This window comes from Danio rerio, chromosome 11, assembly GCF_049306965.1.
Source record: "Danio rerio strain Tuebingen ecotype United States chromosome 11, GRCz12tu, whole genome shotgun sequence".
Taxonomy (NCBI): domain Eukaryota; kingdom Metazoa; phylum Chordata; class Actinopteri; order Cypriniformes; family Danionidae; genus Danio; species Danio rerio.
Genome location: NC_133186.1, coordinates 13,534,450 through 13,548,373, shown reverse-complemented (window position 1 = coordinate 13,548,373; position 13,924 = coordinate 13,534,450). Strand labels below are relative to the sequence as shown.

At 34.4% G+C, this 13,924-nt stretch overlaps 2 protein-coding genes across 9 annotated transcripts in view; both read right to left on the bottom strand.

The window, feature by feature from the left end:
* The window catches only part of zfyve9b (zinc finger, FYVE domain containing 9b), a 32,528-nt gene extending 29,602 nt beyond the window's left edge, over nt 1-2,926 (bottom strand). For all 3 annotated transcript variants that reach the window (XM_009305915.5, XM_073916545.1, XM_068224299.2), the window contains exon 1: nt 2,864-2,926. The gene's annotated coding sequence lies outside the window, so the exon portion shown is untranslated. The remainder of the gene's footprint in view (nt 1-2,863) is intronic.
* Nucleotides 2,927-5,716: 2,790 nt separating this feature from the next.
* Nucleotides 5,717-13,556, bottom strand: btf3l4 (basic transcription factor 3-like 4). Of its 6 annotated transcripts, none has more exons than XM_068224128.2 (7): nt 13,495-13,556; nt 9,025-9,097; nt 8,886-8,952; nt 8,689-8,802; nt 8,399-8,600; nt 6,169-6,228; nt 5,717-6,085 (listed from the first exon to the last, which is right to left on the bottom strand). In XM_068224128.2, exons 2-7 carry the CDS (start codon nt 9,048-9,050, stop codon nt 6,039-6,041), a joined length of 516 nt encoding a protein of 171 aa, XP_068080229.2. In that variant the 5' UTR covers nt 9,051-9,097; nt 13,495-13,556; the 3' UTR covers nt 5,717-6,038. The 6 variants fall into 6 exon arrangements, with proteins under 6 accessions (XP_068080229.2, XP_021335239.2, XP_009304161.1 ...); XM_021479564.3 differs by having other exon boundaries at nt 8,886-8,949; XM_009305886.4 differs by having other exon boundaries at nt 9,069-9,097.
* Nucleotides 13,557-13,924: the final 368 nt, after the last annotated feature.

Sequence of the window (13,924 nt, the reverse complement as noted above, 5' to 3'; positions counted from 1 at the left end):
AAAAAAAAAATCTATATGAATACTGTGAACTTACTTCATTTAAGTTGAAGTAATGAGGTATTTAATTAACTCATTATCTTCAAAACTGAGATCAAAACTCTTTTTAAATGAGTGGATTTAACTTTCAGTAAATTTTGAGTTAACTACCCTCATTTCATGTGATAAATTTGACTGTTAGGTTTTACAGTGTGTCGTTTAACTGACAGTTTAGCGAGAGTTTAATATAGTTCTACAATATTGTGGTATATTTCTGTTGATAGTTAATGAATGTAAATACGTCATCGTTCATCACTGAATCAGATTATGGTTTATCTTTCTTCTTAGCCTTTTAAATATCCACAGTGACAAAAATCTTCTGGTTAAGGGATGTAGAATACGGTCATGCAGAATAAGGCATTCGTATGGGTTTGTAGGTGCTAATAAACAGTCAATATTCAAGGCAAGTCAAATTGATCCAAATCCACATTTTTAAACAATATTTAGATCGTACTGTGCCCCTCGCTGCTGGAATCAGGGTTCATACACATTTTTACTACAAAAATTCCAAAACTTTTCCAGGACTTTCAAGTCAATTATCATGATCTAATGTTTCATGTAATGTCTACGTGCATGTGGTAAATCATAGGAAACACAATGAAAGTTGAAATTTATTACAGCATATGAGAAAACACAAAACAATCTCTTTAGTTTCAATTTATTTTTATATCTATGTAAAATAGATGATGCTTACACAGCACTAATTGTGTGAGAAAGTAAAAACATCTAACGCCCATTCTAGTATTCCAGCAAACTATTTTTAGATGATGTTAATAGTTTGTTAAACTAGTAATAGTAGATAAAAACACTTCTATTGTAAAGCCACAATCACACTGCACTTTTCTTTCCATAGACTTCCATTCATAGGCATGGGAATGTGGCAGACCAAAAACACAAACACGCGCGACAAGTTTCGCATTTCACTGCATTCGAAAGTTCAAGCTTGGTGAATTCTTCCCAGCGAAATTGCATCAGGTGATTACGTTAGATTAATAGAAGACCATTTAAAATAAGAAATTTAAAATATGGAGCAATTGCTCACTTTTATTAACGTCTAATCATATAATTTATTACCAAACCTTTTCGCAGCACCATGCGACAGAATTTAGCAAGCACAAGCTCTGGTGTGACCGCAGCTTAAGTCGCTTTAGACAAACACCTTTGCTAAATGACTAATGGAAATGTAATTTCCATGACTTTTCCAAAACCATGGGTTTTTCTGTTTTTCCAAAACTTTTCTAGGTCTGGAAAATGCCATGTCAAAATTCCATGACTTTTCCAGGTTATGAACAATGTGGAATCAGTTTCCAGAAATGATCAGATGTGCTCCAACATTAAGTACATTCAAATAAAGACTTAAAACATGTCTGTTTAGCTGTGCCTTTGCTGAACTGTGCTGTCTGACAGATCACACTATTATGTCTTTCTTTTCTTTTTCATTCTTTTATAACCTGTTTTAACACATTTTTATCTGTTTTAATCATTTTTATTTTCTTAATTTATATTCTTGTTTATGTAATGCACTTTGAATTACCACTGTGTACGTCTATATGAATAAACTTGCCTTCCTTTATCTTTTTAAAATGGAGATTATATACAGTTTATTATTGAATATGAGGTGTCATGCATTTAGAAGATAGAAGGGATGACATTTTACTTAACATAAATATTAGCTTAAATTTAAGTTAATTTCAGCTAAATTTAAGGTTTGTATTCCCAATTAAACTTAATAGCCTAAATAAATATATAGTAAAAAGAAAGTAAAATGATAAAAGTTTAAAATGAGATCTTGAATCTTATAAGAAACTTCTTTTATATTAAAGGTTTAAATATAATCTACAATTGCTGCTCCGTTTCTCTATTTCTATATCTATAGGGTGCACTGCCTTGGAGAGATTTCAGATCTTCTGTACACCATGGTATTTGTTGCATGATATAACGCATATAGAAGTCAATCAATCAATAAGCATACACATTCATTTAAACATTTTAACTATTTTTCAGAGATATGAACTGTAATCACTGCTGTGCCACAGTTTTAGACAGAGTCTAGTCCAGCATCACTATTTCACAGAGGATTTGCTGAGTGTGCAGAATAACTCGTCTGCATGGGTGTATATGCAGATGCAAATAATCATAATGGTGCATTTGATCCAAACAACGCATGTAACTATTTATGAAACATACTAATTAAAATGCACAGAAACAAACGATAGATCCACAAACGTGCTTATGAAGATTGATTCTTATTAAGAGCCCGAGTTTGTCGCCTCACCACATCTCCAATGCCAGCGACGCGACAAAGAATGCGTCGCGCACCCGTAACGAAGCGTTCAAGTCTGAGCGTCGCACTTTAGAGTAAAAACGTTACAGCTATTTTCTATTCTTTGTCTATTCCAAAAATGTTAACCCAAAAGTTTGTAGTGTAGCATCTGTTACCGCAGGGGTTCACTGAATAAGCGTTTGGTTATCTCAACACTGCATTGCAGACGAGCTCCCGCAACCTTCAAACAAGAAAACATCACCGCTATATGCAGTTAACATGGACACGCGTTCCTGTGGTGATTCAGCATCACTCCAGTTTAGCATCACATCTGCGCTGGAAACACATGTGTGTTCATATATGGCTGATGCACAGCACTCTCGCCTGTGGCTGCTGTGACTACAGCAATGCGACAGAGTACCGTCAACAAGAGCCAATTACAGCATCCTCACATACAGTCATTGACTGAGAATAAAGCCCCCGAAAACTCCCTCAGGAATTAAAGATTAAATTTGCCGTCGACACTGACATGCTGCATAAATAAATGTAATTAAAGTACATTACCACGATCTCTGCATCCCATCTTCGCCGCTGCACTGTTGACTTGTGCTCGTCATCAGAGTCTGCGCGCGGCTGCACAGCGGCGCTTGAGATGAACGCGCGTTCACGGGGGCGTCGCAGTAGCTTGAGAAGTCTGAGGGACACAATGTTACGACCAATTCTTGTCAACGTTTATTAACTGACCAAGTCTCAGTTCATTTTAATTATTGTCATCTTATGTCATGTCACTACTTGCAGGTAAATCTTGAAAAAGGTGCGGCCACAGTATACTATATTGAAGTTTCGTCATTTCGCATTGGAAATGGACTTTTTATAGCTTTCTGTTAGTATGCAAATTTCCTGAGCAACTTGAATTTGTTCCGTCTTAAATATGTTTGGTTGCAATGACGGTCTATGTAGAATCATTGTAGCTATAGGTTTCTTCCCAGTATAAACTTTTTCGTAAAATTTCATATTTTCTAAATTTTTCATAATTACAGAACATTTTAAAACTAAACGGTTCTTTGGGAACCAAAAAGGTCCTATTATGTGTCAAGTTAACTTCAGTGTTTATTGAAAAATTAATGATTTTAAGATGATTCTTTGAATTTACTATTTATTTATTTATTTATTTTTTCTGAAGTTAAGTGGTTGAAAATTTATTTGGGCTGAATTCAAACAAACAAATTAATTTGAACCATGGGCGTAGCTACCAGGGGACAGGGGGATATGTCCCCCTCACTTATAGAGAAAGACCATTTAGAAACAGATGATTAATAATTATACGAACGTAAACTTTTGGATCTCATACTGTCCTCCACACTTTTACAATGTCCGCTATGTCCCTGAGTTGAACATTACTAAATTTAATTTGTTTGTTTAAATTCAACAATTTTGCAGACATTATTTCAGTGTTTCTTGAACCTCTGCATTTGAGAGGGTTGTAAAATATTTCAGGGAAATCTCATCAACTACAATGATTGCGAATATTTGTGGATTCCACCCATCTCAAATCACCAATTCATATACACAGACTTAGTATGCATTCAGATTATTATAAATAAAATAGAGCTGGTCAATAAAAATGGTCATGAAAAAACGTAAAGGTGTTAGTTCACCCCTAAATGAAACCTCAGTTATTAATAACTCAGCAACAGTTCAAAGACATTTAAAGTCCTGAAAAGGAACCAAAAAACATTGTCAAAATATTATGTGTGGCTTTAGTGGGTCAACTGTAATCATACAAATCTCCAAGAAAACTTCTGTACGTCAATAGCAAACTGTAAGAATTATTTGTTCGCCTTTTTCGTCTATTACCCATCAGCTCAGGGTGGACGTTTCCTACAGGATGTATGAAGTATTTTTTTATTGGAGTCAGTAGTGCAATACAGAAGCATTAGATTGCTTGTATACTATAGTAAACACGCACCCTAATCTGACGCAGCAGACAAAAGCTTAACAAAGCCTTTTTTTGATGTTTTGCATGATTGAAACCATTTAAGTCACACAAAATATCTCCTTTTCATGGATTTTGATGAATCAGAGAGCGCTCATTTTATCAATATCTTTGATAATACGTGTTAGGAAGATGACTGAACAGGATTTCTGCAGGTTTCAACAAGTTTAATTTAAGACTTTAAGACCATTATGAATGACATTTTAGACTCATACAAGGCTAAAAGCTAGGGAGTTTATTGAATGTCCCAGTTGGAAAAAAAGTATTTGCCCTATCAAACTTTTTTTTAATAGTTTAATAAATTTAATAATACAATAATAATAATTCAATAATTATATATATTAAATAAAAACATATTTTTTATTTAACTGAACACTTTTTTCAACATAACCTTCCTTAAAAATAAAAAATTTAAAGGTTTTTAAAAACTGTAACAAACTAAAAGTATGCACAGCAATCTTTCCAGGAACAAATGTTATAGTAAGGAAAATAGTAAAACCATTATGGTATATAGAGCTAAAAAGTACATTCCTATATATAATTCTTTTAAAGTTTTATTATTAACAGTAATTAATGGATCAGCGTTGGCCAGATTGGGCAGCTATACATGACCAAAGGAAAATTAAGACCCGTTTAAAAAGATTTAAGACCTTCAACACAATATTTCAGTAAATTTAAGACTTTTTGAAGTCTAACATTTAGTTTTTGAGATTTAAGACATTTTAAGACTTTTAAGATCCAGCAGAGACCCTGATGAAGATCTCAGTGGATTGTAACAATATGAGGGTGATTACTTATTTATTTATTTTTTTTTTGCATTTTTAGGTGAACTAAACCCTTTAAGTTTGTAATGTTCTGAAGATTAAGATATTTCTCACTAATCAATAGATATGCAAGTAAGCCCAAGTTAGACTTTCCGTATATTTGCACTAGTAAAATCAATTCACTTCTTTATGAATCCATCTGATACGGAATTTTGTGTAATGGTAAACTATTTCTGCACACAAATTTTGGTTTAGTTAAACAAATGATTTGCACTGAGCAGCAAAAAGCTTGGATTGAAGTTACTTGTGTAAAACAAGACTTACTGAATACTTGTAATGTGATCACACAGCTACTATTATGTGAATATTGACATTTGTCATTTTAATAATCTTTGTTCTCAGTTTAAGACCTGATAACAGACAAGTTTGTTCAGTTTGAAGGAGTCTGCCATGCAAACCAAAAGTCATCAAAATCATGAGTTTTAAATAGATGGTAAATTGCTATTTTCAGCCCAAAGTTGTATCAGACCAGTGTTTATAGCTGGTTAGCATTTAAATCTTTCACTATTTCTCAATTATCAATTCTCTTATAATATAATATTCGCTTATTAATTACACTTCTGACCACATAGCAGAAAAACCAAAGCACCATACATAAAAGGTTTGAGTTTTATTTTTATTTAATTAACAGAAAACAAAAAATTAAGACTGATCTTCATTGCCGCAGTTGTCAAAACTAGTATTTCAACTAGCACTGTGATTAAGAATTACAACCGTGAAGCATTCAATGTAACCGTCCGTCTCTTTCTGTATAAATGCAGGCGAAAGCTCAGGAATGGATCTGATCTGGAACAGCCAATTTGTGATATAAAAGTCTCTGGATTCACTGAATAGTGTTGAAATGATATGTCTGGTCACTCTAATTTAAAAATACTGCAGGAGATTTCGTCCTGAATAGCCGTTACTGGAGGTCTGATGATCAGTTGGCCTCGTTCTTTGATGCTTCGTCGAAGTTCTCAACAAGATCTGTGAAGAAAAAAAATAAAAACACAAATTGTGAATGGTACATTTTACAGATTGTACAAAAGAAAACATTTAAAAGGACATACCTGGGACATCATCATCTTCTTCATCGATATCTTCTGCCTTCGGAGCTTTGTTGTCCAGAACTTGAAAGACAATCATAAACAAAGATTATTGAAGTGGCAAATGTCAATATTCACATAGCAGTAGCTGTCTACTAATGGTGCTTAGGCAAAAGTGTGGTCACATTACCGATATTTAGTAAACTTATAGAAGTAACTTCCAAGCTTTCTGCTTTAGAGTTTCAAACAAAACAAAAAAATCTAGGTGTGGTATGATTCTAACCTTACATTTGATTTCAGTTCTGCCAAACTTTTTTCTGTTTCTGACAAATTCATTAAAAACAATGTATTTCCCATATTGACTATTGTAATGCTTTGCTGGCTGGAGTTCCTAAAGTTACCCCAAACAAAATACAAAATTCTGACTAGGACCAGTGCAAGAGAGCACATAACCCATATTTTGAAAAATCTGCACTGGCTTTTTGTCAGTTTTTCAAATTGATTTTAAAATCCTCATGCTTGCATGCAAGGCCTTAAATAGTCTAGCGCCACAATATTTATCTAAGATTTTTATCCCATACACTCCTAGACGTGCTTTATGCTCATCTGATGCAGTTTTTTTAACTGCTCAGGCAACGCAGCTAAAATCTATGGGAGACCAAGCATTCTCTTCACTGGCACCTAAATTGTGGAACTCTTTACCTTCTAATATTCACAATGCGGAATCCCTGAGTATTGTTAAATCATTTCTTAAAATTTCTTTAATCGTTTGTTCTATTTGACTTTTAGATGTATTACTATTATTATTATTTTAGGTATTTTAAAATTTTTTATTGGTTTTAATTTTTTGCATTTATCCTTGTATGTTTTACTGCAGCACTTTTTATGTCTGTAAAGTGCTAAGAGATGTTACTTTTAAAAGTGCTATATGAGCAATATCACTCTTGTAGCAGTCTCCTGCATTTCAGACCCATCTCCTATATTGTTCTGTCACCCGGAAAACTCATGTAATTTACCAATGTCACTTTAGAGGTAGTGTTTGATTGATTCTCTAGCATAATGTCTAAAGTGAAGACAAAGATTTTGCTGACATTTTTAGATTATAAGGCTGAACGGCATGAAATGCCATCAGTCTACATAGAATTCCCAGTATTTCTCTTTTGCAATTGGGAGAGCACAATAATTAACCCCGAAAAAGCAAAAGCAGCGCAAACACTACCAGATTACTGTTGCGTCTGAGAAAGAAAAACGCTTTTGCATTTCGGGGATTTCTTCTTTCTTTCTTTTTACTGAACTAGTCTGCACTAACGAAAACAGGAGCTAGTGTTTATTCTCATACTGATAAACTTTCAGTAAACAGTTAATGTTACTTTTTTCCATTTTATAAGGTTCCTTTTACAGCATCGATGTTGTAATGTAATTAAAATATTTAAAGAAAACAGAAAACTGATTTTTAAAAACAGACCTTAAACGTGCCAATTTTGTAATGGCATACAGTTCATCTGAAGCACTTGACCCAGGTTACTGACAAAGTCCTATAGCACACTTCAGCATAAACTCTATGACAGGCTAATGGATGCCAATGTGTTGGATTTCAGCAATTATAAATATTTAAAATAGGCACTATCCTTATAAATAAACTGCATAGTTGCAATCTAAAACATACATATTTGCTTAAAAAGCCTCAAAAGTACATTATGTTGTCCAACAGCTGCAATATTTGTCAAACTGTAGTGAGTTTACTGATCTGCTGTCACTATGTGGGCAGAGTAATACAGAAGGGTAAGGAAGCTGTATGAGTTCTGATATTGCAGAATATCACACAGCTATCAGCTGATCTGATTCGAGAACCAGACAGAACTGTTGTATAAATAAAAATATTTTTATTGTTAAGTTCATTATAAAGCTTATTATTTTTATTATTATTACATAAATAAAATGTCAACATTGAATTGCATTGCATTGAACTGTATATTACATCTTGATTTCATGAGGAAACAACTTTGTGTTGTCCGAAAAAGTGCCTAGTTTGTGCGAATTCATACAATTTCATTCGTATGAAAGTATACAAATTTTTTTAAAAGGCATGACCCCAAAGTCCACCCCAAACCCTACCCCTAATTGGGTGATGAACAAAACGTACTAAAATGTACGAATGAGATTAGGACGAATTAGCCACTAAATCAAAAAAGATACAAATTGCTTTGAGATTGCGTTGCTTGATTCCCGTGTATTTTGAAAGCATGCAACTCACCCTGTCTAGGGAACTGCTCTGCAAGTTTGCGCAGACTTGTGAGACTGTCAGCACCAAGCTGACTGAGGATTCCCGGGAGCATTTCCGTGAGCTGTTTGGTCTCTGCGTGGCCAGTGATGGCAAACGTATTTGCAGACAAGGATGCCTGAACTTTGGGGTTATTGAAATGAATGACTGTGCCATCATCTTTAATCATATTCACCTGAAAAACAAGATCCCATTCTCATCACCCTCTAAGAAAGAACAGAATAAGACAAAAAAAAGAAACATTTGAAGAGATACCAGTCTACCTCTTCAATGCCAGCTATGTTATTAACCACAAGTTTTTTTAATGAACTCTGGAGTTTCTTGTCATCGGCTGTTGCCGTTCTGTGCACGACCTTCTTCTTCCTGCGTGCAGTGCCCTAATGAAAACAAATACAAGTCATTTATAACAGGAACACCATAATAAACATCAAAAATCCATAATACTTATGCTTGTTCTTACCTTGCCCCCTATCCGGACCTGCGCTTGCAGTTTAGCCAATTTCTCTTGATTCATACTGTATTGACTTCTGAAACAAACAGATGCTTCTTAATTTAAAGACTTTTGAATCCATACAACTAGAATTAAAGGGATGGTTTACCCAAAAACGGTATTCAATATAGTCATCCTCAAGTGGTTCCAAACCTTTATGAGTGATTTTTTTCTGATGTAGGCTAAAAAAGATATTTTGAAAAATGTTAGAAACCGGTAACTATTGACTCAAAGTCAATAGATTTCAACTTTTTTTTTTTTTTTTTACCAAAAACTTTATGTTAAACAGAAAAAAGAAACTCAAATAGGTTTGGAATAGGTGAATTGTGAGTAGATGATGGCACTTTTCAGTTTTGGATGAATTATCACTTCAAATAAAATACACAAGGTGTGTCCCAAATCGCATACTTATGCACCATTCTATGCCATTTTGTAGTATAAATAGTGTAAGTAGTGCGCTTACACTGAAAACTCTAAAAATAATAATTGCACTTTAATTAATTGATGCACTCATTCACTCGTAAAAATGAAGTGTGGAATGATGGACACTTCACACACTCAACGACTGCAGTTTTGCTCACATAGCGAAAGGGGCGGAGCTATCGGGCACACATGTTGGATTGCTATTTTGGATTGTGAAATCAAAATTCTCCTACGAGAGTGATTATAGCGCCTCCCGATGGTGAATGCGGTTATACTTATAGCCGGTATTATTTGGTACTTTGGTCATAAAATGTAATAATTTAGCAACCATCAAACCTTATCAGAGATATGGTTTGTATTTCCACTCATTTAAAAAAAAACATTAGTGTTCCATTTGGGACGACACAACAAAATACATATACAATGCTGTTGAGTGTGTAAGTCAGAAGTCTCAAATTCAGGAGTCTCCATTTATGGCCTGCCCTCCTCCCCCTCCGGCCTGCAACGCCCTATCGAATGGCTGATTTAAATTTATTATATTATTCTAATATTCTATTCCTGCTAAGCGCACACATACAATCCGATGCAGCCTTCGCATACCAGCGCACCACTCAAAAAAATGTAACTAAACGTCACAACGATGCGAAGCATAAGCTTTGTGACTAGTCGGTTTGGTAACGGTGATGAGTGTGGGTGGTGTGGAGATCCACGTTTTAGGCAATGTGTGTTTTCATTTTTAAAAAAATGTTTTAATATGTTTTAATAGTTGCTCAGCATTGATGTTCAATAAATAATCACAGATAGTAAATAGTGTGTCTTTACTTCAATTATTTTAAAATCAAGCAATGCACCCTACATTCAAAAATCTCTCATTTGTAATATGTGAGCATATTTACTGTACAAAACTTGTCAGTAAACTATCAGTGAAAAAACATAAAATAAATAAATTAAATAATCGTAATCAAGTTTTCAATTAATCGAGATTTAAATTTTTTTGCCAAATCACCCAGCCCTATTAAATACCTAGTAATAAGTATCATTAGACTAACATACCATACATAGAGTTATACTAAATTAATTTTACTTGTCTCTTTTTAACCATGTGTTTTCTAGAAAAGAGCACCAACTATTGATTCCTTCAAATAAATAATTTTCAGCTAAACATATTAACCAGACATCTGCACACTTGATATTAATACTAATTTCCTAACTTATTCGCACTCACTCAAAAAGTTTCACATAATCATAATAGCCATTCACAAAGAAAATGATGTATACTAAGCTTAATTATCTTTAATAACTATTTTAAAGGATTTTATTTTTTTATTCAGATGGTGAAAAACAGGTTCCATATTTGTCAAAAACAGAAAAGCTTTACTTTTTAATGGAAAGCTCTATGACTTTTAAGACTTTAATGTCAATGACTTAGAATTAAAGGCACAGTGTGTATCTTTCGTGACTAAGTTTGGAATCATGGGAGCTGTCGTCTTCATTACATCCTTAGGGAATCATGTTCAAGGATAAGCTAAATTATTCAAAACTTATTATGGTAGAATGAAGCAGAGTAAGGCTGAAAGCCATTGCCGCAAAATGATCTAAAGCAATTGCTGATGAGAGATGAGGATGGCGGCTCACGAAAGCAGCAGAACTTTTATTATGCCACAGCCCACAGTTGTGAAAAGTGGGGGAAAAGACGCGCAGTCTAGTAAAATGCACAACATTAAAGTGTCTTTGGTATTTCCCCGTTTTCTATAAAACCTAGCCTGGAAATGAAGCATGTATGATGTCATTAGCATGGTGTTATTGCTGGTTTTATATTTGCACATTTAGACTTTCTCCATCATAATATAAATTTCAGAATACTGTTCTTTGCCAATTTTTAAGAGTGAAATCAGATTAGCATCCAATGAATATCAAAAGTACAACTGTGGTACAGTATTAGGGCTGGGCGATTTGGCCTAAAATCAAAATCTCAACAAATTGAACATTTTGACTCTACTAATGAACGTTTATTTATTTATTTATTTTATGTTTTTGCCCTGATAATTCACTGACAAGTTTTGTACAGTAAATGTGCTAAAATATTACAATTGAAAAAATTTTGAATGTAGGATGGGTTACTTTATATTTAAATAACTGAAGTAAACACACATTACTATACTATCTATGCTTATTGAACATCAAAGCTGAACAACTGAAATCAAAACACATGGCCATTGTTGTCACCGCTATCGAACTGACCAATCACAAAGCTTATGCTACTCGTTGTTGTGACAAATAAGTAATTTTTTTTTACTGGTGCATGGGTATGCGAAGGCTGCACCAGACTGTACATGTGCCTATGGCAGAAGTATAATATCAAAATAATATAATAAGTATAAATCATAATATAATACGTGTAATTCAGCCTTAACAGATTGGGGTCACGTGACTCCACACGCGGTAGGGAAATTAATTTAAAAAAATTTGATTGATTATAGTTCTGAATGTCGATTTAGATCAATCACCCAGCCTTAGTGCACAGAGCCAAAGTCATTTAGATTATTCAAAGTAGCGTAATACGGGCGTTGGCAGTAGCAACGCTACAAGTAGTGACTTCATTTCTCAGCAGCGTGGCAGTAGCGTCGCTACATTCTAAATCAAATAGCTTTTCATTAGCGAAGCTATTTTTTTTTTGTCCAGTAGCGCAGTAGCCTCCACACAAGCTATATTTACAGATCGCGTATCAATAAGTGACGGCACTGACATTCACAGAGCTGCAAGTCCAGTGTCAAGCCGATGAAAGTAAATCCATATGATGGTGACAATAATGATTTCTTCTTCTTCCTGTTTTATGGTGGTCAACAACAAACTTTTTGGAGCGTTACTGCCACCTCTCGCTCTGGTTGGTGACGTCACCAACCAATTATGCTAACACAAGAGAAATTTGCTTGATAGAAAGATGACTTAGGAGGAGGAGATATTTATATTTACTGTGGTAAAGGCTAAAATATACTATGGTGATTACTATTAATTTATGATGGTTACTAATGATACAACATTATGTATTGTAATTCATTAATGAAGCGGTGTAAATGTATATATGTGTGTATACGATAACCGTGGTTTGGAAAAGTCAAAAGTCAAGGTTTTAAAACTCAAACTTTTCTGCAATAATGTTCCTATGAGTAATATTTTTTATTTACGTTTTTTTTAGGACATCAGTATCTCCAGCAGAAAACATATGCAAAGACGCCATTTTAATTAGTTAAAAAAAAACTGTTTTCGAAACAAATGAAGACAGCAGAAGTCAATGATTCATTTAGCCTGACACGTTATCGCTCCAAAATATTTTAAACGTTTCTCAAAATAAAATATACTGTGTTCAAAAGAGAAGTTTTTGTTTTTTACTTAAGTAATGGTGACTCGATGGTGACACAGGAACTTTGCATTTAACTATTTAAAACTGCTAGTTTGAACATTCTTTACAATATTTCAGATAATGTAAGTGCAAATCAGCAAACATAAACCACGGTTATAGTGATTTGATTTTTTTTATTAAAAAAAAAATTTCATATTGTGCCTTTAATATGTGGAATTGAAAGAAGATTCAATATAGTTACTTTCATCACTTTAAAATTAAGAAAATAACCATATTTAACAACAATTCAATAAATATGATAAGTACCTCAACTGAGTCTGGTATTACACAACAAACCTCTACATTCTAACTATAACCACACACCCTCTCATAATGTATTGTGAAATTGAATGTCCTTTTAGATTTGCACCGTGACATTCCTCACAGACAGAAGCACTGTCGATGCGCCTGTCAGGAGCCAACAAACCCTCAGATAAGATGGAAAATACCGCATATATTTGGAGGGTCATATTAAAACTACCAAGTCATCGCTTTATTAGGCTTCTTTGTCTTTAATATTGCTTCTTCAATAACATATGACGTGAAGCCACATGCATTGATGGAGAATAAAGACAAAAATCCTGACGGTGCATAATCTGAGTGAGTGCATCACTCCACCATAACACACATGCGCACACATCTCACAATCCCATCATAACAAACACACAGCCCACGACAACACGCGTCGAGCTTACATTTGAGTTGTTATTGTTGTAATGTATTTAAAGTGAACCCGTTATGGTATCCATTACTGACCTGATAAACACAGCTGCTCAGAGAAGCATGCGTTGAATGAACAAGGCGGAAGTGGTCCGACTACTGGAGAAAGACGTCACGTTGTTTTTGTTGCTTTTCTTGGTGAACAACTGTGATACTGCCACCAAGCGGCTCGAGCTTAAATAGACATATAATTATGCACCTGTTGATGGTACGAATGCAGAAAAAATGTTTATTGATGAATATAGCCTATGCGGCGCGGTGAGTAGCGCTGTCGCCGCACAGAAAGATGGTCGCTGGTTCGAGCCTCGTCTTGTTCAGTTGGCATTTCTGTGTAGAGGTTGCATGTTCACCCCGTGTTAACGTGGTTCCTCCGGGTGACTTGGTTTCCCAAACAAGTCCGAAGACGTGCTGTAAGTGAATTTGGTAAGCTTAATTGTTTGTACTGTATGTGCGAATGAGAGTGTAT